The sequence below is a fragment of the Stegostoma tigrinum genome, chromosome 5 (assembly GCF_030684315.1).
Source record: "Stegostoma tigrinum isolate sSteTig4 chromosome 5, sSteTig4.hap1, whole genome shotgun sequence".
In the NCBI taxonomy this organism is placed as follows: domain Eukaryota; kingdom Metazoa; phylum Chordata; class Chondrichthyes; order Orectolobiformes; family Stegostomatidae; genus Stegostoma; species Stegostoma tigrinum.
The window spans coordinates 121,187,438-121,215,201 of NC_081358.1; the positions used below are offsets into that span (position 1 = coordinate 121,187,438).

General features: G+C 39.7%; 1 protein-coding gene across 2 annotated transcripts in view; it reads right to left on the minus strand.

The window, feature by feature from the left end:
• The window catches only part of LOC125451670 (intermembrane lipid transfer protein VPS13B-like), a 907,633-nt gene that overhangs the window by 271,701 nt on the left and 608,168 nt on the right, over window positions 1-27,764 (minus strand). The window contains exons 28-30 of one of the 2 annotated variants that reach the window (XM_048529130.2): window positions 25,897-26,038; window positions 23,780-24,188; window positions 18,587-18,698 (exon numbers count right to left, since the gene is read on the minus strand). In XM_048529130.2, the coding sequence (XP_048385087.1) occupies window positions 18,587-18,698; window positions 23,780-24,188; window positions 25,897-26,038 (663 nt within the window). Of the gene's footprint in view, window positions 1-18,586; window positions 18,699-23,779; window positions 24,189-25,896; window positions 26,039-27,566; window positions 27,634-27,764 lie in introns of both variants that reach the window. The other variant, XM_048529131.1, reaches the window with a different exon arrangement.

Here is a 27,764-nt window from a genome sequence, read left to right on the forward strand (position 1 = left end):
ATTATTGGACAGTTTTATGAGCACTGTTAAAGTGTCAGAATATTGATCTGGAATTACTTAATTGTTATCGCACAGAAAATTGTCATTCAGCTCATTGTATCTGCATCAGTTCTCTGATTGAGCGATGCATTTGATGTCGTTCCCCTGTTTTTCTCCTGTGACCCCACACATTTCTCCTTGTCAGATAACATTCCAATTCCCTTTTGAAAGCTCCAATTGAATCTGCCAGCATCTCACTCCCTGGCAGTGCATTTCAGCTTTCAATCTTTTGCTGCGTGAAAAAGCTTTTCCTTATGTTACTTATACATCTTTTACCAATTATTTTAAACCTCTCATCCCTTGACTTTGAAACCTTCACAATCGGGAATTTTTGCCATATTTACTCTAACCAGACCCGGCAGAATTATGAATACCTCTATCGAGTCTCTTCTGACTTTTCCTTTCTCCAAGAAATATATCCTAAATTCTCTAACCTATCCTCTGAACTGAACAGCCCCATTCCTGAATCTTTTCTGCTCTCTCATTCACGCTTTCAAAACCTTCCTAAAACACAGCACCAAGATTTAGATGTAGTACCTCTACTGAGGTTGAACTACTGTCCTACACAAATTAAAGAATCCTCCATGCTTTTTTTATTCTACACCCCATTAACCTTTGTCAAATATTTATTCATGATCATCATTGCTAATGCAAGTCCCTGATAAAATGGATATTATTTTCTGCAAACAGAAGTTACAACCTGAACAAAGATAAAACCATCAAAAATTGGAACATCTTTAAAAATAGACTTTACAATGTAAACGATGTTATTATAAGCATTGTTGGTACTAACAGATACCAAGGGTACGTGCAGTTTCTCAGAGAAACTGTTCGCAAAACATATTATTCCCCACACTAGCCCCCTCCCAACTCCCTCTCACCCACTTTTCTAATAACTGTATAGTCTCAAAACCTCTGACATGGCTAATAGTCTCCTTGGGAATACCAGCAACAGCTGGCAAACTCAAACTCGCAAATGTTCTGCAGAATTCAGAAGCCAAAAACTTAAATAGTGTTCTTAATGATGAGTGATAGCGTTCCTCAGACCAGTTAATTGGTCTCATTTACAGATGGGGTGCAATTTAATTGTCAACACTTATTTTTTCATTTTAATGTAATAAGCAGGAATTAAGAACTGAGAGTTTTGCACATATTTACCGTCAACTGAGGTTTTGTAGATTATTTCAACTTATTTACATCCCCTCATTTCATCCAAATGTTAAAAAGAACAGCTGGTTGTCCAGATAAATGTGAGGCTTAATTACCCTGGACCTATAACTAATAAGACACAGTGAATTTACCACAAATAAATTTATTATTCTTTTGGCCCTTTAGGAAGTTTTGCTGCTTGGCGATACTTTATGTTATAGACAGATTTATTGGGTGGAACAGCTAATAAATTTACACTCCTAAAAATTCCTTTTCAGCATGCACAGTACCTCTTTTAAAAGAAAGAAATGTAACCCACATACCTGCTTTCTAACAAAAAAAGTGCTTTCACCTATATGATTTATTTTATAGTTTTAGCAGCAATTAGAAAGGTAATTCCTTACGTTTGTCAGACAGAACATTTGCGTGACAAAGAAATGATAGGGAACTGGTCAGCGAAACACAAATATACTAACAAGTTCAATCTAAGCTTCAAACACTAAACATACCACTTATATCTAATAGCAGTATTATTATTATTACAGCTCATGAAGTAACCAGCTTCCCAGGACATTTCAGAAAAATTGACCATGAGGATTCTGGGAAGAGCTAATCTGGTCTGGGTGAATGAGATGAAGCCATATTTGATTTCAAAACAGTTAAAGATAGTCAAAATATTTTCTTCTTCACTCAAACCTTGGCTTCCATAAATGCCAGAAGTTTTATCTGTTTATATACAAAATACAGAAAATGAAATAGCTTTCACACTGCGCTTCAATCACCCTTAATGACACAAATTTCAAGACAAGTATCATACAACCCTGCTCAAATGCAAATTGTATGGCTTTATTTTTAAATGTAGTAATAATGGAGAAGGCATTCATCTACATAGCACCTTTCACCACCATGGAATACTTTATAGCCAATGAATTTTGAAGTGCATTCTGCAAATTAGGAAAACAGCAGCCAATTTACACACAGCAAACTTCCACAAGCAGCAATGTAACAATGAACAGATGACGTGCTTTGGTTACATTGGTTGGCCAGAAAAACAAGGATAATGCCCTTTATTATTTTTGCAATAGTGCTATCAATCTTTTACAACTGATTGAGAAAACAGATAGGGCTATGACTTCATGTTTCAGGCAAAATATTGTACCACTAACAATGTAACATTTGCTCAGTAAAGTACAGTCAGCTCAAATTTTTGTGCTCAGTTCTCCTCAGTGGGAAGTGAAGCCATAATCTTCAAACGCAAAGGTTAGAATGCTGGAAACTGAGCCACAGCTGATAGGCCGATAACAACCTGCCTTTGTTTGGTCCTGTTAAAATAGTGAAATGTCTCACAATGATTCACAGGGGTTTTGTCAGATCACAATGAATGCTTTGTCAAAAAAGGATATTTTCACAAGTTGTCCACAGAAATGGTTGAAGAGATGGGTTCAAACAAAGCTCGTGAAGGAGAAGAGGGAAATAAGTATCAATTGGATATAATGGTCATGGAGAACAAATGGGTGAGGTTAGGAGAAGTGTTTTCATGCAAAATGGCTACTCGTCAGAGCCTGAAAACGAATTAAAAAAGAAGCTAGCTAAATTCTTGAAAAAGTAATACCTCTCGGGCTGTAATTTCTATAATCTGAATAAACACGACATATTACGGTACAAAATAAATCCTGTTCAAGAAACTTCATTCCAGTGCATATTTCAAGGAGAGATTTCAGCTGAACACATGGCTGCAGGGATGGTGCAGGTGGGAGGGCTTCAGGTACATGGACAATTGGGGCTCATTCCGGGGAAGGTGGGACCTCTACAAACAGGGATGGTCTCCACTTGAACCAGAGGGACACTAATATCCTGGGTGGGAAATTTGCTAGTGCTATTTGGGTGGATTTAACCTAGCTCAGAAGGGGGATGGGAAACTGAGGTGTAGTTCTAGTACACAGAAGGATGAGCGGAGGCCAGGACCTCACTGTCACAGGAGAGTGCTGGCAGACACCAAGCTGGATTGAAGTGTGTCTACTTCAACGCCAGGAGTATCCAGAATAAGGTAGGTGAGTTTGCAGCTTGGATAGGTACCTGGGACTTCGATGTTGTGGCCATTTCGGAGACATGGATTGAGCAGGGTCAGGAATGGATGTTGCAGGTTCCAGGGTTTAGATCTTTCATTAAGGTCAGGGAAGGTGGTAAAAGAGGGGGAGGTGTGGCTTTGTTAGCCAAGGACAGTATAATGGTGGCTGAAAGAACTTTTGATGAGGACTCGTCTACTGAGGTGGTATGGGCTGAGGCCAGAAACAGGAGAGGAGAGATAACACTGCTGGGAGTTTTTTATAGGCCCCCGCAAAGTTCCAGGGATGTGGAGGAGAGTTTCGGCAAAACTATTCTGGGCAGGAGTGAAAGATACAGGGTGGTCATTATGGGAGACTTTAACTTCCCTAACATTGACTGGAAATGCTATAACTCTAGTACTTTGGATGGATCAGTTTTTGTCCAATGTGTGCAGGAGGGTTTCCTGACTCAGCATGTCGAAGGGCCGACAAGAGGGGAGGCCACACTGGGTCTGGTACTTGGTAATGAACCAGGCCAGGTGTTTGATTTAGTGGTAGGTGAGCACTTTGGAGAAGTGACCATAATTCGGTTATGTTTACTTTAGCAATGGAAAGGGATAGGGACATGCCACAGGGCAAGAGCTATAGATGGGGGAAGGCCAATTATAATGTGATTAGGCAAGACTGAGGAGGCATAGAATGGGTTAGCAAAATGCAGGGGATGGGGACAATCGAAATGTGGAGCCGATTTAAGGAACAGATATTGCGTGTCCTTGATAGGTATGTCCCTGTCAGGCAGGGAGGAAGTGATAAGGTAAGGGAACCATGGTTTATTAAAGAAATTGTATCTCTTGTTAAGCGGAGGAGGGTGGCTTATGTGACGATGAGACGTGATGGTTCAGATGAGGCGATGGAGAATTACAGATTAACTAGGAAGGATTTAAAGAGAGAGTTAAGAAAAGCAAGGAAGGGACATGAGCATACATTAGCAGGTAGAATAAAGGAGAACCCTAAAACTTTCTATAGGTATGTGAGGAATAAGAGGATGACTAGGGTAGGAATAGGGCCAGTCAAAGACAGAAGTGGGAAGTTGTGTGTGGATCCTGTGGAGATTGGAGAGGTGCTAACTGATTATTTCTCATCTGTTTTCACTGAGGAACAGGAGAATATTGTAGAGGAGATGATTGAGTTACGGGCTACTAGAACTGAAAGGATTAAGGTTAATAAGGAGGAGGTGTTATCAATTCTAGAAGGTGTGAAGGTAGATAAATCCCTTGGGCCAGATGGGATTTTTCCGAGGATTGTCTGGGAAGCTAGGGAGGAGGTGGTGGAGCCTTTGGCCTTGATCTTTGAGTCCTCATTGTCTACAGGTTTAGTACCAGAGGACTGAGGATTGCAAATGTTGTGCCCTTGTTCAAGAAGGGCAGTAGAGATGACCCAGCTAATTATAGATCTGAGAGCCTTACATCTGTTGTAGGAAATGTTTTGGAAAGGATTATAAGAGATAGGATTTATAATCGTCTCGCAAGCAACAATTTGACTGGAGATAGTCAGCATGGATTCGTCAAGGGCAGGTCATGTCTCACAAACCTCTGAGTTTTTTGAGAAGGTGACCAAACATGTGAATGAGGGAAGAACAGTTGACGTGGTGTACACAGACTTCAGTAAAGCCTTTGATAAGATTCCACATGGTAGGCTATTGGAGAAAATACAGAGGCACGGAATTGAGGGAGATTTAGCAGTTTGGATTAGAAACTGGCTTTCTGTAAGACGGCAACGAGTGGTGATTGATGGAAAATATTCAGCCTGGAGCCTGGTTACTAGTGGTGTGCCACTAGGATCTGTTTTGTTTGTCATTTTTATAAATGACTCGGACGCAGGCATAGGTGGATGGGTTAGTAAGTTTGCAGATGACACTAAAGTCAGTGGAGTGGTGGACAGTGTGGAAGAATGTTGCAGGTTGCAGGGAGACTTGGATAAACTGCAGAATTGGGCTGAAAGGTGGCAAATGGAGTTTGATACTGAGAGATGTGAGGTGATTCACTTTGGGAGGAATAATAGGAAGGCAGAATACCAGGTCAATGGAAAGATTCTTGGTAGTGTGGATGTGCAGAAGGATCTTGGTGTCCATGTACATAGATCCCTGAAAGTTGCCACCCAGGTTGATAGTGTTGTTAAGAAGGCTTACGGTGTGTTGGGTTTTATTGGTAGAGGGATTGAGTCCCGGAGCCGTGATGTCATGCTGCAACTGTACAAAATGCTAGTGCGGCCTCATTTGGAATATTGCATGCAGTTCTGGTCGCCCCATTGCAGGAAGGATGTGGAAGCATTGGAAAAGGTGCAGAGGAGATTTACCGGGATGTTGCCTGGTCTGGAGCGCAGGCCCTATGAAGAAAGGCTGAGGGACTTGGGTCTGTTCTCATTGAAGAGAAGGAGGCTAAGAGGGGATTTAATAGAGACATACAAGATGATCAGAGGATTAGATAGGGTGGACAGTGAGAGTCTTTTTCCAAGGATGATGACTTCAGCTTGAACAAGGGGCATAGCTACAAATTGAGGGGTCTTTGATTTAAGACAGATGTCAGAGGCAGATTCTTTACTCAGAGTGTGGTAAGGGTGTGGAATGCCCTGCCTGCCAATGTAGTTAACTCAGCCACATTAGGGGCATTTAAACAGTCCTTGGATAAGCATATGGATAATGCTAGGATAGTGTAGAGGGAGGCTTAGATTAGTTCACAGGTCGGCGCAACATCAAGGGCCGAAGGGCCTGTTCTGCGCTGTAATGTTCTATGTTCTATTCTCTGAAGTTGCTTCTGGCATTATTTATGATTGTCAACAATATTGGCCAGTTTTAAGTGTCTGTTACAAATATGAACAATATGATTAGGCAATATCATCCTCACTGCAACAAATACAATAGCTCTACAGATGATGCTAACAGAATGTTCTACCCCTTGCCAACAACTTTCCAAAAAAGTGCACAATATGCTGGCTGGATTTAGATGATTGAAAATTAACATACATTTCAATCAAACTGACTGAGTGATTATTTATTGTTTCAGTCGAGGAACACAGAGTGGAATCTTCACTTTCATCAAATTGGCTGATACTTGGAACTCAAATTTAGTACACAGAAATGCAACATTATACAATTCAATGGTACCTGAGTCTATGAGTAGCCAGCTACTCAACACATAAGTTACTAAAAACATTATTCCTTCAGAATATACATCTAAAATAAAGTAGATTATACAAAGTAAACAAGCAGCTTCCAAGGCATCCGAGGTGCTTTGGATCCTGGAACGGAAATTCTAACTGTTTTGTAGTGGGGAACAAAGAGACGGAAGACCAAATAACTCCACACTTTGGTTCTGTCTTCACAAAAGACACAATAGTATCCTGAAAATTCTTGAGAACACAGCATCTGCTAAGAGGGATGAACTGAAGGAAATTAGTATCAGCAGGGAAATGGTGGTGGGAAACTAATAGGATTAAAGGCTGATAAGTCTCCAGAGCCTGATAATCCACATCCCAGAGCAGTTAAGGAAGTGACACTAGAAATATTAGATTTTTTGGTGGGGCAAGATTCCATACCCCTGGAACTTCCTCTGGATTGGAGTGTAACAAATGTAACACATCCATTTAAAAACAATATAGAGAGAAAATACCGATAAATGCACCAGTCATCCTGACATTGACAGTGGGCAAAATGATAGAGTCCATTATAAATATCTTAACAGCAGAGCAGTTGGAAAATTGTGATAGGTTAGGACAAAGTTGGCAAGGCTTTACAGAAGAAGACATTAGTGTCTCCCAGGTGATTATGTCCCTAGGCTGCCACAAATTATAGAACTAGAGTTTGGCTAAATGGTGCCATTATTTAAGAATGGATGGTAAGGAAAAGCCAAATAGCTATAGGCTTGTGAGCCTGACATCAGTGATAGGCATGTTGTTGGAAGGGATCCTGAGGGGCAGGATTTACATGTATTCAGAAACTCAAGGGCTGATTAAGGCTAATCAACATGGCTTAGTGCATGGGAAATCATGTCTCACTAACTTGCTTAAGTTTTTTGAAGAAGTAACAAAGAGGATTTAAGAAGGCAGAGCAGTGTATGTGGTCTATGTAGCCTTCAGTAATGTGTTTACAAGGTTCCTCAAGGTAGACTAGTTGGGAAGGTTAGATCACATGGAATATAAGGAGAGCTAGCCATTTGGATACAGAACTGGCTTGAAGGTAGAAGACAGAGGGTGGTAGTGAGGGGTTGTTTTACACACTGGAGGCCTGTGACCAGTGGTGTGCCACAAAGATCAGCGGTGGGTTCACTATTTTTCGCCATTTAATGAAATGATTTGGATGTGAACACAGGAGGTATGGTTAGTAAGTTTGAAGACAACATCAAAATTGGAGGCGTAGTGGACAGCAAAAAGGTTACCTCAGACCTTAATCAGATGAGCCAATGGGCCATGGCAGGTGGAGTTTAATTTAGATAAATTTGAGGTGTTGCATTTTGGAAAGGGAAATCAGGGCAGGACTTATACACTTAATAGCAGGGCTCTGGGGGGTGTTGCTGAACAAATAGACCTTGGAGTGCAGGTTCACAGTTCCTTGAAAGTGGAGTGCCAAGTTGATAGGATAGCACAGAGGGCATTTGGTTTGCTTGTTCTTATTGGTCAGTGCATTGAGTATAAGAGGTGGGAGGCCACTTTGTGGCTGTACAGGACATTTGTTCAGCCACTTTTGGAACACAGCATTCAATTCTGGTTTCCTGCTATAGGAAGGATGCCGCCAGACCTGTTAAACTTTTCTAGCAATTTCTGTTTTGTCTTTGATTTACAGCGTCCACAGTCCTTTTGGTTTCATTGAGTCAGATTCCAGAGTTAAACTTACCTTGACAGGCCATAACCTTTAGTTTTGTAATCTGGCCACCAGTCAGACACTGCACATATTCAAGCAAGGTTGTTGAAGTACTTCTAACAAAAAAGCGTATTACACAAAATAACTGAAGCTATATAAATGACAGTTTGACAAGACCTCATAACTATATGAAGATTCAACAAAAAAAAACAAAGAACTGAGGATGCTGGAAATCAGAAAAAAAAAACTGAAATTGCTGGAGAAACTCAGCAGGACTGGCAGTATCTGTGGAGAGAGAGCATAATTAATGTTTCGGGTCCAGTGATCCTTCTTCAGAACTGAGACCCATCTTCAGGACTTCAGAAGAAGATTCAACACTTGTTCTCAGTAATATTCTTGACAGACATTCAACCCCCAGTACAAACTGCCAAGAGCCCAGAGCTCTCTGGACAGGGCTGGAAGGGTCATCGGATATGAAACGTTAACTTTGATTTCACTTCACAGATCCTGCCAGACCTGCCGAGGTTTTCCAGCAACTTCCCTTTTTGTTTCTGGAAGAGAAGACCCTGGGATGGAGTGTGTACTCAAATGTCAGGGTGAACCAGGTGACAAAAGCCAAGGGAAATAGGGGACACCAGGACTATGAAGAGGCAGCACATGGTTGAGGGAGGGTTGCCCATTTGAGACAAGGGCCTGTTAAGAAGGTGTCCATTACCAACTGTGGTCCCAGATTGCTCAGCTTCCCTCTTATCTCTGAACTCCTATTGCTGGTCTAAAAATTGCAGATTTCATTAGCTAATGAAAGGGTTTCAACTGAGATATGCAAGATCTTGCATAGACCCATCAAGCTGCAGCTAGGTCAGAGACAGGATGAGCGCGCAGCAGAATTTTCTGCAAAATTTTACAAGACTCCCATCCTGTAAACTTGCCAGCTGGGGTCTTTAAAATCAGTATTGCCAAATATGAGGGACCCAGCCTGGTTCAATTAAATGTGTACTACCATCTTTCCTGTGTTCCTGTAGCTTTTTAAAAATGGAATGAATCACAGTTAAACACGAAGTTAAACAAGTATGACTATAACCAAGACCTCCCACTTACAGTTTACAAAGAATTGGTCATGGAATTTAATTTGCAAAGAACAATTAAAGTTTTATATCTTGTGTAGTTACAACAAAAAAAATGACTCACATCACAAGGTCGACATTACGTAGCACCAACATCCCTACTGTCCTAAAATATCTTGTTATGACCACTGCAACCACTGATCAGGGATACATGAATATTTATTTTTTTAAAATACTGATAAAAGACCCTGAATACTGTGCCCTTTGAATGACCTCAGCAATTACATCTTAAAAAGAGAATGGCAGATACTTACATTCTGGGTGCCTCTGGCCAACAGTTTTATATTTACGAGCACTTTCAATTCAGCAACATTCCCTCACTAACCAAACAGTGAATGAGTTCAGCCAATTCTGCCTTATTAATCAAGCATTGTGGCCTTAAAGGAATACAGAACCCATTTTACCAGCAAAGTGATACATTCTTATCCTTATTAAAAAGCATATGTCCTGAGCAACGTCAAGGAAGATCTCTTAGCATTTTATTGTGTATGGGACTCTCTCTAAAGCTATTGGGTGGGAAACACAGATTTACATTAAAATCCATGAGACAGCCCTGTTGATTGTTTAACTGCTGTGAAAATGAGAGGAAAAATGCAGTAAAAAACCTTGTTAAATTACACTTACTAAAAATCACACACACTTGTGGATGCAAAGATATCAGGGGAGATTTACTTTAGCTTTCATTCCCATTCATTTCAGTTCTGCTTTTGTTACTCAGAAAAGTAGTAAGAACAATACATTAAATGGAAATGGTCTCAAATTCAAAAACAGTTAACACAGGAGGAATGCAGCCAATGTTAAACAACTCCAAATCGAATCAGGAAGAAAGCAGTAACAAATGCAGATTTCTTCTGGAATAATTAGTTCACATCCTAGCACTATAAAACTTTGGAAGAGGTGCTTTTCATTGGATGAAAGCTGCTTTATGACTATGAAAAGTGCAATACATACGCAAAACTTCCCTTTGATTTCACATTGCAAATCAACAATCTAACCTCAAGTACAATGGATTCTGGCATCGCAGCAGGCTTTGAAGTCATGTAATTCAGAATAGTTTACAGATGCCATAGTAGTTTAGCAAGGCTCATGAAGAAGTTCTGAGGAAAGGTCACCAGATCTGTAAGGTTAATGCTGTTTTCTCCTTCACAGATGCTGCCAGACCTGCTGAGCTTTTCCAGCAACTTTGTTTTTGTTCATGAAGAAGTGTCATTTGCTATCACCATGGAAAAAACTGATACTTCTCCGGACTACAGCCCTGTTGTATTGGTCACCCTCAGATATCATGCCCCACTGCCCATATGTATATACCTTTACAGTGTGTGCTGGCAAAATGTTGAACCAAAGGTGGCTCAGAGTCAATCATGTTCTACTCCATGATGTAAAACTGGTTTCTCCCACCAGTTGCATGTTAAGATATCAGGCTAATTTTTGCTTTACTGTCTGACACTTACATGGCAAGTTTGTGATAGTAAAACATTCCAAGTGCTTCAGCGGAGAAAAATCAGGGAATTTTCACTCAGCCAAGGAAGTAGAATTCAGGATAGGGAACACAACACTTGACAAAAGAGATTGCTTTGAAGTAGCAGGTGAAGAGAGAGGTGGAGATCGGTGTTTTAACGAAATTTGTGTTACATATTCAGTTTCTGAAGAGTCACAGCAATGTAATGTTTATTTCAATGAAAACTATATTAATCTCAAAATACATATTATACCATTGTGCAAGAACATCAAACTTAGAAGTGGAACAGTAAATAATAGAAACTTACGCTAAATTAAATAATTTTAAAGTATTTCAGTTCTTGGGATGGGGACAGACGTGAATAAGTTCTGAATATTTGGCCATTTTAACTAATTTAAAATACATTTAAGGAGGTCAGCTTTGAAGTAAGAAACACATATCTACTCAGAATCCAAAAGAATGCATTAACAAGATCATAAATCAAATGTCACATCTTTGTTATTTCCAGGAGAATTTTTCCAGGGCAAAAGTTCAATCTACACGTATTTTTCAGTTGAATATGTAAGAAGTAGTGCTGGGTTTGTACATGCAACTTGATTTGTTTAGAATGTAATTATTGCTAATGATCTCAAAAGTTTTAATCATATCGATTAAGGCTTGCAGTTTCAGATTTGGCACTGCATTATTCATAGGCTTTAATGCAGTTGGCCAGGAGGCTGGTCTACAGTTCAGAGTGATGCCAAAAGAGTGGGTTTAATTCCCACATGGCTGAGGTTACCGTGAATGATTCCCCTTCTCAACTTCTCCCCTCATCTGAGCTGTGGTAACTGTCAGGCTAAACCACCGCCAATCATCTCTGTCTCTAATGAAAGAGCAGCCTTATTGTCTGGTCAGCCTGTGGTGACTTTACCTTGATTCATAAGCCATTAAGAGAGGTATAGGCCATCAGCATCTTGAACCTGCACTATCATCCAACATGGTCATGGCTAATGTCCATTCCAACTCCATTTACTTCCCTTCATATCCCCATTCAGTACAAATATTTTATCTATCCATCTGATTTAACGTTATTACATGAAGTAATATCTAAAGGCTTTTATGGGAGGGAGACCTACACTTCTCCCATCATTCCTGGCTCTGATTTTAGAGTTATGACCCCTGACGACATTGTCTCAGAATAAGAAGTAAGCCATTGAGTACTAAGATGAGGAGGAACGTGGTGAATTGTTGGGATTCTCGACCCCAGAGGGCTATGACGGCTCAGATATTGAGTTATTCAAGTCAAAGATTGGTATATTCAACATATTAAAATTATCAAGGGACAGTGAGCATAAACGGTATTGAAATAGAAGATCTATCTAGCTATGGGCTGGTTGAATGGTTGAGTGGTACGGTCTTGGTGGGCTGAATGTCTCTAGCCCCCTTTGTACATCAGTTTAAAAGACGTCTATCTAGAATGTTTCCTTTCAAAATCCTAAACTTAGGATTATTTCAACTCTTAACTTTCTATATCATTGTCCCACTTTAGGTCATCTCCTTATAATTTAATGATTGGGAGCTCCAGATATTTTCCTGGTAAATCTGTGCTGTATTGCCAGAACCAAATACAGCATCGAGATGTTGTCTAAACAAAACTGTGCAGAACTGTAGTAAAACATCCACACCTTTCAAATCTAACCCTTTAAATATAACGACTGATATTTCATCAGCTTTTCTGATTTTTAATGTGTCTGATCACTAGTACTTACTGCACATGAACGCCTAGATCTTTAAACTGCAGCATTGCTAGACTTTCACCATCGGAAAAAAAAGACCCTTTGCGGTCCAAAATGAAATAGTTAACTGTGCGGAAATTTATCTGCTGCAGCTTTGTCCACTTTTGTCACCTATTAATGGATCAGATTAATTACACTTTTGAAGTTGACATCTGTATTTTCAGGTGTAAGGGGCCTCCTCTCAATTTGCAAATACTAAATGAGATGGCCCATACCAATTTAAAAGGTAAGATTGTTAACATGAAACTTTTAAAATATGTAACAAATCTTGTTAAAAATATACACACTAGGACTTTTTAGCACCACATCAGACTTTTGAATATCATTTTCAAAAATGATTTAATTGATCAAAATCATTATACTTTATAAAAACATTTAATTTGGGGAAAAATGCTAAATTTTTGTGTGTAAAACATATATACCTTTAACATTCTGTACAATTAATTGTAAAGTCTAAAAATGTCACATTGAAATGTCACTTTTTGAAGTGACTTCTTAATATCTTTTACTTTTTCTTTTCATTATTGTGGTAGTCTTGTTTGCCATGTAAAATTCACCCATCACTTTTTGTCATGCTGGTTCATTAGTGTACTTAAAAGAAGAAAATCTACCATCCTTACTTGGTCTGACCTACATGTGTCTCCAGGCCAACAGCGAAGGGGTTAGCAAGCTCTATACACCCCTTGCAATATCACCTATATAAGAGTGTACTGATCTTTCTTTTGTATCTTTACATAGCATGCCCTACATTTGGTCTGCGATGTCTGTGTCAACACTTAAAACGAGGCTTCAAACTCACCTTTTCAGATGTGGCTCAGTTGGTAACACTCTCACCCGAGAGGTGTGGGTTTGAGTACTGCTAAAGAAATTGAGTGTGAGAAACAAAAAAAAAGCCGCCGGTTCAGCAGGGAGGGAGTACCATGCTGCCGGACACGCTCTCTTTTGAATTAGATGTTAGGCTGAGGCCCTGTTTGCTCTCTCGGGTGGACATAAACGATCTCATGGAACTATTTGAAACAGCAGCAGGGTAGTTATGCCCAGTGTCTTGGCCAATGTTGATTCCACAATCAGCACTACATAAATAATTTATATGGTCATCGTGGGATTGTGGATGCTTGCTGGACACAAATTAGCATTACAACAGTCAGGGTGCTTCAAACTTATTTGATTGATTATAAAGCACTAATGAGACATTCTGAACAGTGCTGAATTACTTTCACTTAATTGGCTTGCATGTTGTCAATATCCTGGCAAGTTACTCTGGGTTTCTATGTCAAAAGGGAAATAATCCAAGCTGTTATAGGCAACCTAAGCATATATCTAACTCTGTATAAAGCTGCGTATAACCAACTCAGCCACCCACTGGGTAATCCACATCTTAACATGATATTTTTTAGATCCAAACTAATACAATTGATCATTTTCAGACCAGTGTAAAAGTCTCATATGTAACTCATAAAAGTAATTGCTACATTTGACATAGCCAAAGCATTACCATGCATGTAGCAATAGACCACAGACTCAAAAAAAGTTGAACATGGATTCACATTAAATTTTAGATACAATGTCATCAAGTTCAGACAGTTTTATTCAGCATTTTACTCAAAAAAAATTAGAAACAAGTTGAACACAACTTGAACAGTTGGTGTAGACAACAATTTGCAATAATTTAGCAGCAACTCACTTAAGTCTTTGAGGCAAGAGATAGGAGGTGGTCAGTAGTCAGTTTAGAAGGTAAACAGAATCTCTTTCTGAGGATTAGGGTAATGGTAGGAACTCCAAATGGGTTTTGGGGGAATAGGGGCACAGTAGTCAGTCACTGAGACAAAGGGAACATGTTACAACTCATTTCCAACTTGTGCTCATATAAAGGGAAGTCATATTTGCACTTGGAAGAATCTGATGAAAAATCAGCAATTTGAAACACTGGCCCAGATTTAACGATGGCCTGTTGGGATTACAATGCAGATGGAAGACGTATGTGGGACCCCATGGAACTCCCACCCCAACAAACTCTGAAGGCTTGTAGGAAAGGGTGGACTGCAAGATAAGTAATCTAGCTCCTGAGTAGCTGATCAACTGACCACTTTCCTAGATCACACATCCCTAACTAAAACTTCCCCTGACTTCCAAGAACCTGGCCCAATACTCCGTACACTTGCTCCACACACAACCACCCCTCCCCAATTCCATCCTCAGTCTCCAACCTCTTTCCCACACCAATGGTCATGGTGCGCCCTGGCCCCTGCCACTGGATGCACTTACCATTCCCAGCTCCATACCCAAACCTCCTTCCCTGACAACATCTCATCCCAGTGCTCCCCATCTGATCCAACACAACTCTGCGCAACATCCCTCAACACCACTCCTGCCGCCCCCCCCTCCCCCCCCCACCAAACCTGACACCCACCCTCCCCAGAGGACCTCATTTTCCCACCCACCTCAACTGACACTCAGCTGGCCCCTTGCCATTTTTCACCCTACCTACTTGGCATTATAGCCCTTTTTACTTGGCATACTACCCATTTGGCATCGTATCCAGCTGGCACCTTACCTACGTGGCACCCTATCCCCTACACATCTGGCAGCCTCCTTTTCCAGCACCCAAACATCACACCCTGATCCAAAAACGGGACTGACTTTCCAATCCCAACATGATAGAGGGTGGAAGTTGAATTCTGTAAAAGAAATCTGGAATTAAAGATGACCACAGAACTGTTGCCGATTGTTGGAAAAATCCACCTGGTTTTAGGGGGAGGTGATGGCCTAATGATATTATTGTTGGACTGTTAATCCAGAGACCCAGTTAACTTTCTAGGGTTAAGGGTTCGAATCCCGCCATGGAAGATGGTGGAATTTGAATTCAATAAGTATCTGGAATTAACAGTCTAACTCTGACTGTGAATGCATTCCTGATTGCTGGAAGAACACATCTATTTCACTAATGTCCTTTAGGGAAGGAAACTGCCATCCTTACTGGTCTGGCCTACATGTGACTCCAGACCCTTTGGGCAATAAATGCTGCCTAGCCAGTAATACCCTCATCCTGTGATTGAATAAATAAAAGAAAAAAGGACTGGTCTTCAGGGAAGGAAACTGCTGTTCTTACCTTGTCTGGCCTACATGTGACTCCAGACCCAGAGCAATGTTGTTGATTTTCAATTACTCTCTGAGGCCTACATCTAAAATGTAATTAAGAGTGGATAACAAACACCAGGTTTGTATTCCATAAAAGAACAAACTAAAGAAAAATTTGGAGAGAAATTTTGTTTTTACCCCATTAAGTATATTTAAGTCTGAGGTTAGAAGGATTTTGATCATTACTGGAATCAACGGATAATGGGAACGGCAGAAAAGACAGGGCAATAAAAAGTTCAGTCATAATCTTCCTGAACAGTAAGGCAAGTTTTAGGATCATATGGCTAATTCTGATCACTTTTTTCGAGATTTTATTGGTGACTGTGCTTTCAGCTGCATGGATTCTATATTCTAAATGTCTCATTAAATCTCTCTATCACTTTCTCAACATGTTAGTATACATCCTCAGCTAAGCTTTTGGTTTACCTGTCCTAATTCTTCCTGATGTGGCTCACTATTACAGCTTTATGAACAGCAGTGATGTGAATATTGTTCGGAATTTTTTTGTTAAAGGCAGAGTATAAATGCAAGTTTTTATTGTAGTCAATTTTTTGTTTGACAACTCAGCAGAAATGTTAAGGACTGAATTGACAGCTATGAAAACACTATTCATATGGGAGCTGTACATTAAAAATTTGTTTTGCCAGATGAATGAGAGGGACTGTGATCTGAAATAACTACAGAGCTGTATCTGAATGACAACTAGTGTGATATGGAAACAAATGCATCAATGGCTTAAACAGTTGTTCGCATGTGAGCAGTTCAGTTAATGAGGTATCACTTCTGCAATCTGAAAAGAAAATGAGATATGTTGTTTTACCTATCTAAATGGTGGGAGGTACTGGTTTGTTAAGCCAATTCATTCAATTCTTGGAAACATTTTGAGTGTGAGATTACACACTGCTACAATATAAATTGCTTTGACTGCTGCTGTATTCAATAAATGCTATTCAACAGTTCCCAGAGATTTGGATGATGGTATAAAATTCAGATCAACCAATTATATGTGAAGTAGGATTTGATACGCCACAACAATATTATGCCATGATATGTTACAGTTCAGAGAATAGGATTTTTTTCAATGACATGGAAAACTTTTCCTGTTAAATTGGATTTTATTTCATTCTCCTTGATTCTGTCCAGGTTCAACTGAGGTGGTTGCTGTGCTTTATTTCTAGTTATGGAAACAGGAACATAATACTGTTTATTTATTCGTTTAATATTTCAAATGCATCTACACGACGAAATCATTACTAATTAACATTAAAATGTTTTAACTTTACTGAAGCTTTCAAGTGGCTTTTGCAAACTTTCCTTCTGCAGTACCATATTACCTGTGGCAAACCTTCATACCTAACATATTGGTACCATCTGATCCACACTGTAGTTAGATACTTGAGACACTTGTTCAAGCTCAAGGCTGTCAGTTCATTTTTCCCCAACTGAATCGTCCTTAATTTTTTTTTTAAGAAAGTGGGGGAGGGGTTGATGTAATGCTGCCAGCTTGGTAGAATTCAGAGCAACTTTCATCTTTCACATGTCCAATATTTGCCTTCACCCACCATCAATAAGTGACCTGTATGGCTTACAAAAGCAAACACTGGCTAGAGCAGGGAATGTTGACAGAAAATGTATTCATACAAGTATTTCATTTCAGAGGTTTGCTGCCCACACACAAGAAAAAAAATCTCACGCCTGTCTTTGGTGAAATAATGAAATGTCATGTTTCTTTCTGGAGTAAACCCCATGATAGTGATGAAATTACATTTCTATATATAACTACAATTTCACTGAGTCCAAAAAAGGAAACGCGCTGAAGTTTCTTATGAAATGAAACCTGTGCAGTCACTGAGTCAGACTTTTTTTCTACAAAATTACACCGTTTTACTTGCTTATTTTAACAGGCATTACAAATATGAATTAAGCTTTCAGTAAATGGTGTATACACGTGCTAAATTCTGCAGCTTCAGATATTTAAACAAAAAAAATGCATATTTTCAGTGTTTATGCTTTTGCATCATTCCAGAATGCATGCTTATTGTCACACTGAATTCTACTGGTTGACTTAAATAACTACTTATTGTTTAAATCCTTCGCAACTGAGATCTTTATTGCAAACATCTAAAAAGGTTTATTACCAAAGAGGTCTTCAATATCTCAGAATCCTTAGGCAATTAGTAGGCAAAGGCTGGAAGTCGCCAGGTTCAAACATTAAATCTGAATGAACTTCCCGAGTGGAGCAGGCTCATTATCAAATGGTGATATGGACTAAACCATTTGTTTGACTCATGAGCGCAACACATATTTAGGGCAACTTCAGGGTGACCTGAGAACTTGCTAACTCCAAATTGCATCAGAAACGTCTGACTCATTCTTCAGGTGCAGAATATAAGATTCTGAAATTGATCTCATTCCTTCCAGTTTTACATCAATTGAAACTATATCAGTTTTAGTGCGCTCAATGTCTTCTGAAAGGAGAGGAAGGCAGAAAATTGGCAAAATTAATTGCCAAGAAAAAAATGCTATTGAGAAGACGTTAAGCTACAAGTTAAACTTGCAGTTTGACTGGAGCATCTCTGCAAAACAGTTTTAGTGGTTAAAAGCTTGGGATATGCATTTGGACAAAGACACCAAAAACAACTGCTAAATCTACTGAGCGTGTTGGAAAAGGGATTCATTTCTCCAATAGGTTAAAAGAGTCCCTGCATCATCCTGAACCACCCTCCTGACAGAGGAAGACAAAGATTCAGTGGGGAGAGATTCCAATTTTAAATCAAGAAAAAAATCTTTTTTTGCAATAATTGCTCTGTTTACAATTTTTGGGGTAAGGGAGTATGTTGGACGATACAGAATTTGTATTTCTTTCTGGCTGAGTGAATGAGTCAAGCAGCCAAAGTCAATTTTGTAGAATATGATATTCAGCATATATATTAAATGATACTTAAAGATTCAAACTTCAATCAGAAAACTTGCAAACAGTGGTTTCTGTCAGATTTACTTACTGGTAAATATCCTTTCTCAGAACGGTCCTTCCAAGGGGGTTATCAGCCTGCGGAGCCATGCATACTGAGCCAATTTTAAGAACCAAAGTATCTTCTTTCATCTGTACAGCTCCTGCATTTCAAATGAGAAAAATGTACATAACAGGATGGTCAATTCACTTGCAACTCAAACGTACAGAAGCATGCTGATATGACCTCAATGCTGCATGCAAAGCATTAGTCATTAAGACATTCCATTAGTTGAACACATTACACAATTTTTTAATTTTGGAAAAGAAATATATTAAAAGTAAGTTTACGAGCATGCGGCATATTATTGAAAACACCGAGCTGTCCTGCTTCTTCGAACATGGAACATAGAACAGTATAGCACAGGGTCAGATCCTTCGGCCCACCACGTCTGTGCCAACCACGATGCCATTCAAAATCAATCCCATCTGTTTGCACATAGTCCATATCTCTCTATTCTCTGCCTGTTTGTGTATCTGTCTAAGTGCCTCTTAAACTTGGCTATCACTATCTGCTTGTACCACCTCCCCTAGCAGCACATTCCAAATACCTACAACCCTCAGTGAGAAAAACGTTTCTTCATCAAATCTCCTTTAAATTTTCCACCTCTCACCTTAAACCTACGCACCCTGGTTTTTGACATTTCCGCCCTGGGAAAAAGGCTCCAACTATTCACTGTCAATGTCTGTCATAATTATATAACTGGATCAGGTTGCCTCTCAGCCTCTGACACCCTCATGAAAACAACCTTAATTTTTCCAACCTCTGCTTATACCTAATACACTCCAGTCCAGGCAACAACCTGGTAAACCTCTCGAAAGCCTCCACATCCTTCCTATAGCGCGGTGACAAGAACTGCACACAGCATTCCAAATGAGACCAGTTGAAACATAACTTGCCAAATTTTATATTCAATGCCCTGACCAACAAAGGTGAATATATCATGCACCTTCTTTACCATCGTATCTACTTGTGTTGCCACTTTCAGGCAGCTATGGGCTTGGGCCCCAAAATTCCTCTCCATATCGATGCTCCTAAGGGTTGCAGCTATTTACAGTAGCTAAAGGTCCAGCTAGCTACAGTATTCTTTCCTCTCGCATTTTACCTCCCAAATCACCTCGCACTTGTCTGTATAAAACTCCATTTTCCATTTCTCACCCACCTTTCCAACTCATCTGTATCCCACTATGTCCTTTAATATCCTTCCTCATTATCTACAATCCTCCAATTTTTGTGTCATTTGCAAATTTACTCATCAGGCCACTGACATTTTCATTTAAATCATTGTTATAAGTGACAAACAAAAGAGGTCCCACTACTGATCCTTGTGAAACACCACTAGTCACAGATCTCCAGGCAGAAAAAAACACCCTTCCACACTACGCTCTGTCTTCTACTGCCAAGCAAATTTTCCATCCAATTTGCAAATTCACCATGGATTCCATTTGATCTTCTGGGCCAGACTACCATGATGAACCTTGTCAAGTGCTTTATTAAAAGTCCATGTAGGCAACATCCACTGCCCTACTCTCATCAAACATCTTCATGACTTTCTCAAACAACTTAATCAAGTTTGTGAGACAAGACCTCCCCTACACAAAGCCATTCTGACCATGCCTAATCAGTTCATTCTTCTCCAAGTGCAAGTAAACTCTGTCCCTAAGATTCTTCTCCAACAATTTTCCTCCTATTGATGTAAGGCTCACCAGCCTATAATTTCCCGGATTATCCCTGTTGCCTTTCTTGAACAAAAAACAATGTTGGGTATTCTCCAGTACTCTGGGGCCTTGCCTGTGGCTACAGAAGATACAAAGATCTCTGTCAAGGTCCCAGCAATCTCCTCCCTTGCCTGTTTCATTATCCTGGGATAGATTCTATCGGGTCCTGGGGGCTTGTCTACCTTAATACATTTCAAAACCGCTGCACCTCCTTCTTCTTAGTATCGACATGCCTTCAAGTATCAACAAACACCTCTCTAAACTTTCCATCATCCGTATCTTTCTCCTTAGTGAATACTGATGTGAAGTACTCATTATGAACCTCAACCACTTCCTCTGGCTCCCATGTAACTTCCCTCTTTATCCTTACTCACCTTTTCCTTGATACCCTTTTACTCCTAATATACATAAAAACGCCTTGGGATTCTACTTAGCCTTATTTGCTAAGGACATTTTGTGGCCCCGCTGCTCATCATAACCCCCGTTTTAGAAGTTATTTTCTACGTCCTTTTATACATTTCAATAGCCTTGTTTGATTTCTGTTCCCTGAATGTTACATATGTTTAATTTTTCTTTTTAACTAAACTTACATCTATCATCAAAGGTTCTCAAATCTTTATAATCCTTATCTTTCATGCTCACAGGAATATGTGGGTCTTGAACTCTGGTTAAATGGCTTTCAAACAGCCATCTCCAATCCAATTTTTCCAGTTCCTGCCTAATGTTGTTGTAATTAGCCTTCCCCCAGTTTAGCACTTCCACTTGAAGATCATCCTTTCCTAATCCACATCTATCTTTAAACTTACAGAATTATGATCACTCTTCCTAAAATGCTCCCCCACTCCTGTCAGTGAAACTTTGATTGCCTGGCCAGACTCATTTCCCAGTACCAGGTCTAATATGGCCCCTTCTATGGTTGGGCTATGTATACTTTATTTCAAGAATCTCTCCTCGATGCACCTAACAAGTTCTGCCCATCTAAGTGATAGTAATAACTGCTGATGCTGAAGTTGGAGATAACACCACTTGAAGCTGGAGGAACACACCAGGCCAGGCAGCATCAGAGGGGCAAGAATGTTGATGTTTCTTCAGAAGAAGGGCCCCAACCCGAAATGTCAACTCACCTGCTCCTCTGAAGCTGCCTGGCTTATTTCTGCCTCATTTATGCCCCTGGAACTCTGGGGAATCCCAGTCAATGTTGTGGAAATTGAAATCACCCAGTACCACAAACTTGTTTTTACACATTTCCACAATCAGCTATATATCTGGTCCTCCATTTCCTACAGGCTATTGGGAGACTTACTGTATAACCCCATCATAGTGACTGCACCTTTCTTAGTTCTATGTTCTCCCAACATGGCCTCGCTGGATGAAGCCTTCAAGATATCCTCTCTTGGTGCTGCTGTAAAATTCTCCTTACCAGTTATGCAACTCCTCCACCCCATTTACATTCCTCTCTATTACAACTGAAACATGTAAACCCTGGAAATTTGAGCTGCCAGTCCTGCCCTCGTCTCAAACAAGTTTCTATAACGGCTACTACATCGTAGTCCCATGTACTAATCCAGACTCTAAGCTCATCTGTCTTATCCGTCATACTCATTACACTAAATTAAATAAACTTTAGACTGCTAATCCTATCATGTTCATTAATCTGGCCCTGCCTGTTCTTCCTTCTCAACTTATTAATTTTGCCCCTCTCTTCTCTGTTCTGACACCCGTAGTTTAAACTTTCCCTAGTAGTGTTAGCAAACCTCCCTGCCAAGACTTTGGTGCCCTTCCAGTTTAAGTGCAACCCCTCCTTCTTATACAAGTCCCACCTGCCCTAGAAGTGACTCCAACAATCCAGATATCTGAATCCCTCCCTCCTACAGCAGGTCTCTGCACCACATATTCAACTGTGTTGTCTTCCTATTTCTGGCCCCACTAGTGCTGCCAATTACCTAACTATGGACCCTCCCTGCTGTACAATAGAGCTAGTATTGGTGCCACTGATATGGCTGCTGCTGGTGCTTTCCCTTAAAAAACCTTGACCCTGGCTCCAGGGAGTCAACACACCATCTCGCTTGCAGCCACAGAAATGTCCCACTCTCACCAAATAGTATCTAAGATGGTATTTCTGTTTGAGAGGAGAATAGCCACAGGGGACTCCTGCACAGTCTGCCCACACTTACTAGACATCTTAGTGGTCACCAAACTCTTTTCTGACTGTGTAGCCCTTACTTGTGCCATGAACAACTCACTAAATGCACTATCCACAACATTCTCAGTCTCAAGGATTCTCCAGAGTGAGTCCACCCAAAGCTCCAGTCACCCTATGCGGCAAACCAGGAGCTGCAGCTGAACATAGTCATCATGAGCACAGAAGTGTCCCTGATTTCTTCTGAGATCTTACTAGGAAATATTTTATGTTGCTCAGCTTTATAGCTAGCAATATTTAAATAGCAAACTATTGCAGATGCAGCAATTTAAGGTATGAACTGATTTAGGAGGAGTTGGGTTTAGTACATTGGGCTAAAGGAATCAAAGTGGAATGAATATCAAAGAAAGTACTGGAAGAAAATGGGAACAGGCTGTTGAGTTGGATGATCAATCGTGAGCTTATTTAATGCAGGTTCAAAAAGTAGAATAGCCTGTTACTCCTACTTTTCTAGTTTCCATGATGTACAATTGTAAGAGACTGATAGAGTCAAACATTTAATTAGACATTCAGATCAAAATCTTATCTCAACAAAATCCTTGCCACAAAATTCTCAACACTTAACTTTAGATGACTCACCACATTTGGGTTACAAAAATTTTCCTGATTGGTGTAGATAGTTTAGTATCTGGTTGATTATTTCAACACTGAACGGTGAATATTAAGAAAAAAATTTCTGTGCTCTCCAAACATTATTGAAATTAAACAGTTAGAGTTTAGTACCTGCAAATAAGCTTATTTAAAGTTTAATTTTTGAAAATGCTACTTTAAATCGATAACTTCAAAAGATAACCAGTATTGCGAACTCTCTCCTAATGGGATTTTCCTTTAATTGCCGGTGAGTTAATATCTACAGTGTTTTTTAAGGGTTGAGGGTGGGAGATTTGCAGATCTGCCCCATGTTTTGCATGACAGAATAGATCCCAACCTTCGTCTCCAATGGAACACCTCAAACTTTAATATTCTCTCATTCTGAATTCCTCAACAGACCACACGGAATCAGCAGTATTTTTAGTCGGATGTCATGGGAGTATAAACAAGCATTACCAGGTCTAATCTTCTACATGTAAAACAAAATATCATTGGCCAGCGCCATGTAATTCAGCTTACTATGTGAGATAAGATTTGAATCCAGTGGTGTTTTGAACCTTCTTTCCTTCTCAGTAATGTCAACTATGACAAGGAAATATGTAACTAAAAGAAGTGAGAGAGGTAAAGCAACATAACTGTTAGAAATGTAAACAATTTTAAAGGAACCAAATTTACCTTTTTTGTACTGCTCTTCTCCTTTTGGAAAAAACACTCTGACAACACTTGTGTTGATATAAATAAGAGGTAACTCTCGTGATGTTAGGCCATAGGCCCTCATAGGTTGGCCTGTTGACTTCCGCTTCGTCTTCGGTTTCTTTGGCAATTTTGCCTGGAATATCTTTGCAACGCTGTGTATCAATGGGAAGGAAAGGACGACATCGAATGGCTGGGCACTGAGGAGGATCTCATGAAGATACTGGGGAGAACTGTCCACGATGCCTTCCGCCACTCTGTGGAGGCTACGTGAAACCCGCTCAGGCCTTGATGTTAACTTATGGCGGACGTTCCGCGTAACGGCTTTGGTGTAAGTAAGAGAAAGAAATCCGTGCTGCTGGTGGGAACCTTCTAAAAGTTTGGCTGCCATCTGCATGATCACAATTTGTACATCGCATATCAACAGTGGGCAAAACACATGTTGAGCAAGATTGAGGAATCACTTGCAGCGTAGTAAACATAAGTATTAATCTTAAAACAGATTGAAAGTTGTTCGTTTTAACAGCAAGCATAAGGAACTGCATTAAATACATAAAAAATGGAAGTACCTTTTCTTGAAGTCTCATAGACAAGTAAATTACTTCCTTGTGTAGCACCAGGTGACCGTATTTTTAAATGAAAACACAAATAGTACTGCAGCTGATTTACTTTGAGTAAAATCTTATTTTAATGGGTTTCATTACTCATTTCCAGTTGTAAATACCACTCCCTGAGAAAGAATCTTTGTTTTAGAATTACTTCTACACCTGCTCCAAGTGCTTTCTTTTTAAGATGTCTGGGAATATTTGGCTCTACAGGTATAACTGCTCCATTAAATTGGCCAAACACACCTTTGGCTTATTTGTTCCCTTGCTGCATGGTACAAAACATGGAGTAGGAGTCCTGCTGGCTAGATCTGCGATAAAGCGTTAAATATTTCTCTCTCTTTTCAAGCCTGCTGAGTATTTCCAGGACTTTCTTATTTAATGTCAGATTTCCAGCATCTGCAGTGTTTGGCTTTCCTGCATAGGTTTGGTTCTTGGAGACTAGGCTCTCATTTGATACCTGCAATTATGCAGCCTTTCGTATGGTGCTCCACCTAGGTGATATTTGCCTTCAGTAGACTCTCAGACTTCATATTATCTTTGTCTGAGGCCAGTTGAAGTTAATGGAATGCTGGCATTATTTTATGGTGCTCAAGATACTGGATAATGGTGCAGCTACGCAAAATCCTGGTCAGATCACATCTGATATAACCTGACAAACTCTGGGAACACACGTTACGTGCTTTGAAAAGAAAACTAAAACAACACTAGAGAGAAATAAACTTGCACATCTGCAGGGTTAAAACAGGGGAAGGCACTAACTGAATCACTGATAAAGAAAGCTGTATGTCTATACATCTCCATTCAGTCAGTGTGTTCACCTTAGCTTCACGGGTAGCGTTGTTGCTTCTGAGTCAGAAATATTTAAGTTTAGATCCTACTCCAGACACTTAATTGTAAGTAACAATTTAGTCTGGTACTTAGCGCAGTACTGATGGAATGCTGCAGCGTCAGATGTTCCGTCTTCTAGATGAGACACTAAACTCGGGCTTCATTAGCTCTTGCAGACTGCATGAAAACTTTTAAGACACCATTTCCAAAAAGAATGAGAGAATTCTCTCTGATATCATGTCCAATACTTACCACTCAAACATCATCACTGACCTAGATTATCAGGTCACTATCACCTTGCAAATGGTGGGCTTTGCTGCGTACATATTGGCTGCCACACTTCCTACACCACAGCAGTGAGTACAATTCAAAAGTACTTCATTGACTGCAGAAGACTTTGGGCCATCCTGACTGACAATGTGAAAAGTGAGATGTAGATATAAATGTTTCTTTCATTTCTGGCAGATTTGAATAGTATCATTGTGACAGCTTTTTGTGATATCTGCCTGCTAACAAACAAAGGTTGTGGTTCTACTCAAGGAAGCAATTTAGCAATTGATCTTTCCTGCATTTGCACATATACCTTCAACATGTAGCAAACTTAAAAAGATAAAATGTCATTAAAAGATTAAATCAGTAATAGTAATTTAACTTATTTCTTACAGGAGGAAAGAAGCCAGAGAAATGACTGAAGGGATCTTGCTTGCTGAGGGGTCGAACCAACAAAGTGCGTCTGTTCAGCTTGTCAGTACAAGAAAGTACAACACCTCCGAAATGCCCCAGAGACCATGGGCCTTCCCCAAGGCTTGAGGTGATGGACAAGAGTGATAGGACAGACAGTGGGGGGTGGGGTGAGGGGGGGGGGGGGGGAAGCAATAAAAAGGCCATAAGCAAAAAATTTGTTGATTATACTAAAGGTTTTAGCAGCTGAATGCAGCTGCAAAGTGCAATCATTTCAGTGATCTCACGTTATGTGTTCCATATACCATGTGATGAAAACTATACTGGGCCTGTTTGTCCAAAGAGCTGTGGAGGCCAGTAGTTAATCAAATTCGAAGTAACTTTGTTCAACAGTAAATTATTACAGTGACAAAAACTGTGAAATTCTACTGCAGTATTTATTTACAAAGCTGTTAGTCAGATGACATTTGAATCATGTTTTGATTTTAGAATTAGGAGATTGCAATATGGAACACATAACTATGGGCAAAACGTGAAAAAAAACTTACAGATTTCCCGTTGGTCTTACATACCAATTTAAACTCAACAGGAAGTAGAAAGTAAAATTTATTTGATTTGGAATATAAGCAGTAAGCACCATTAGAGATGAGAAGACATGGTTACAAGAACTAAGTCTATGAGGGAACTGCTGCCTTTCAAGATGCAGACTTTTACAAGTTAAATAATGTGACTTACTATGAAAATGTAATACTGCAATTCAGGATAATATAATTTTAAACTGTAATTAAGATGCATAACCAGACATTATTTCTTTCACAGCAGGGATTTTAGAACAAGGTCTATTAACTGACTTAACAGTGGATTCTACAATAGCTCAAGTAACGTTTCACTTTGGAATATGAACAACGGTACTGAAATTAACTGTTTAGTTCCACTTCTGCAGAAGGGTCTAGGCCCAAAAGGTCAGCCTTCCTGCTCCTCTGAGGCTGCTTGGCCTGCTGTGTTCATCCAGCTTTACACCTTGTTATCTCTGTTTAGTTCCACCAGTTATTTTAACGGACAACTTTTACTTATGGGGTAACTTTTGCAGATCAGCGCAGCAGGCATCTGTTTAGCATCAAATTCGGCATTTCCTCTTTTTGCCATTTAAACTTAAAAGGGATTTGATATTTTAAGAGAAGCTGAGTTTCTATCCATGATAACAAGGTTTTAAAAGGAAATCATTAAACATGTTCAAGTTTGAAATTCTAATTGAGATTCCAAGGCCAAAATGATCAAATACTCTTCACATGATGGAAAAAAGTCAAAGTAAGAAAAATCTTATCCAATGAGCCTCAGAAGGCCACTTCATTCAATAATCATAACAGACAGATTTTGAAAGTTTTGCTTAATTGTCTTTGTGGCAAATTGCTTTGTCTCTAACAGAGAAGAGGAATTGAGGAGCTAAACAGCATTTTTTTCTGTATCCTTTCACATGTTCTTGAAGGCAAAGATTGGTTGAACCTTGTGAAAGTTTTAAATCTAACCACAATCCCTGTGAAATTGTTCAATCCTTGTAACCACTGTCTTCACATTCTATATCAGAATCTGGAAGAAATTAATAGCTCATAATTTAGAAATGTGCAGTGATTTATTCACTATGAGAGTCTCACCCCAGGTTTTTCTTTGCATTGTAGAAGCAGTCCATCAAATTGTCCTGTGTGCCAGCCTTCACCTGGCCTGGAAAACAGAATGCCTGCCTTGTCTAGTCTAAATAATTGTGTGATTTTTATAGATTATACAATTCATAAACTACACTGAATACATACTCTCTGAGAATTAAATAAGCACAACTCTTTACCATATCAAAA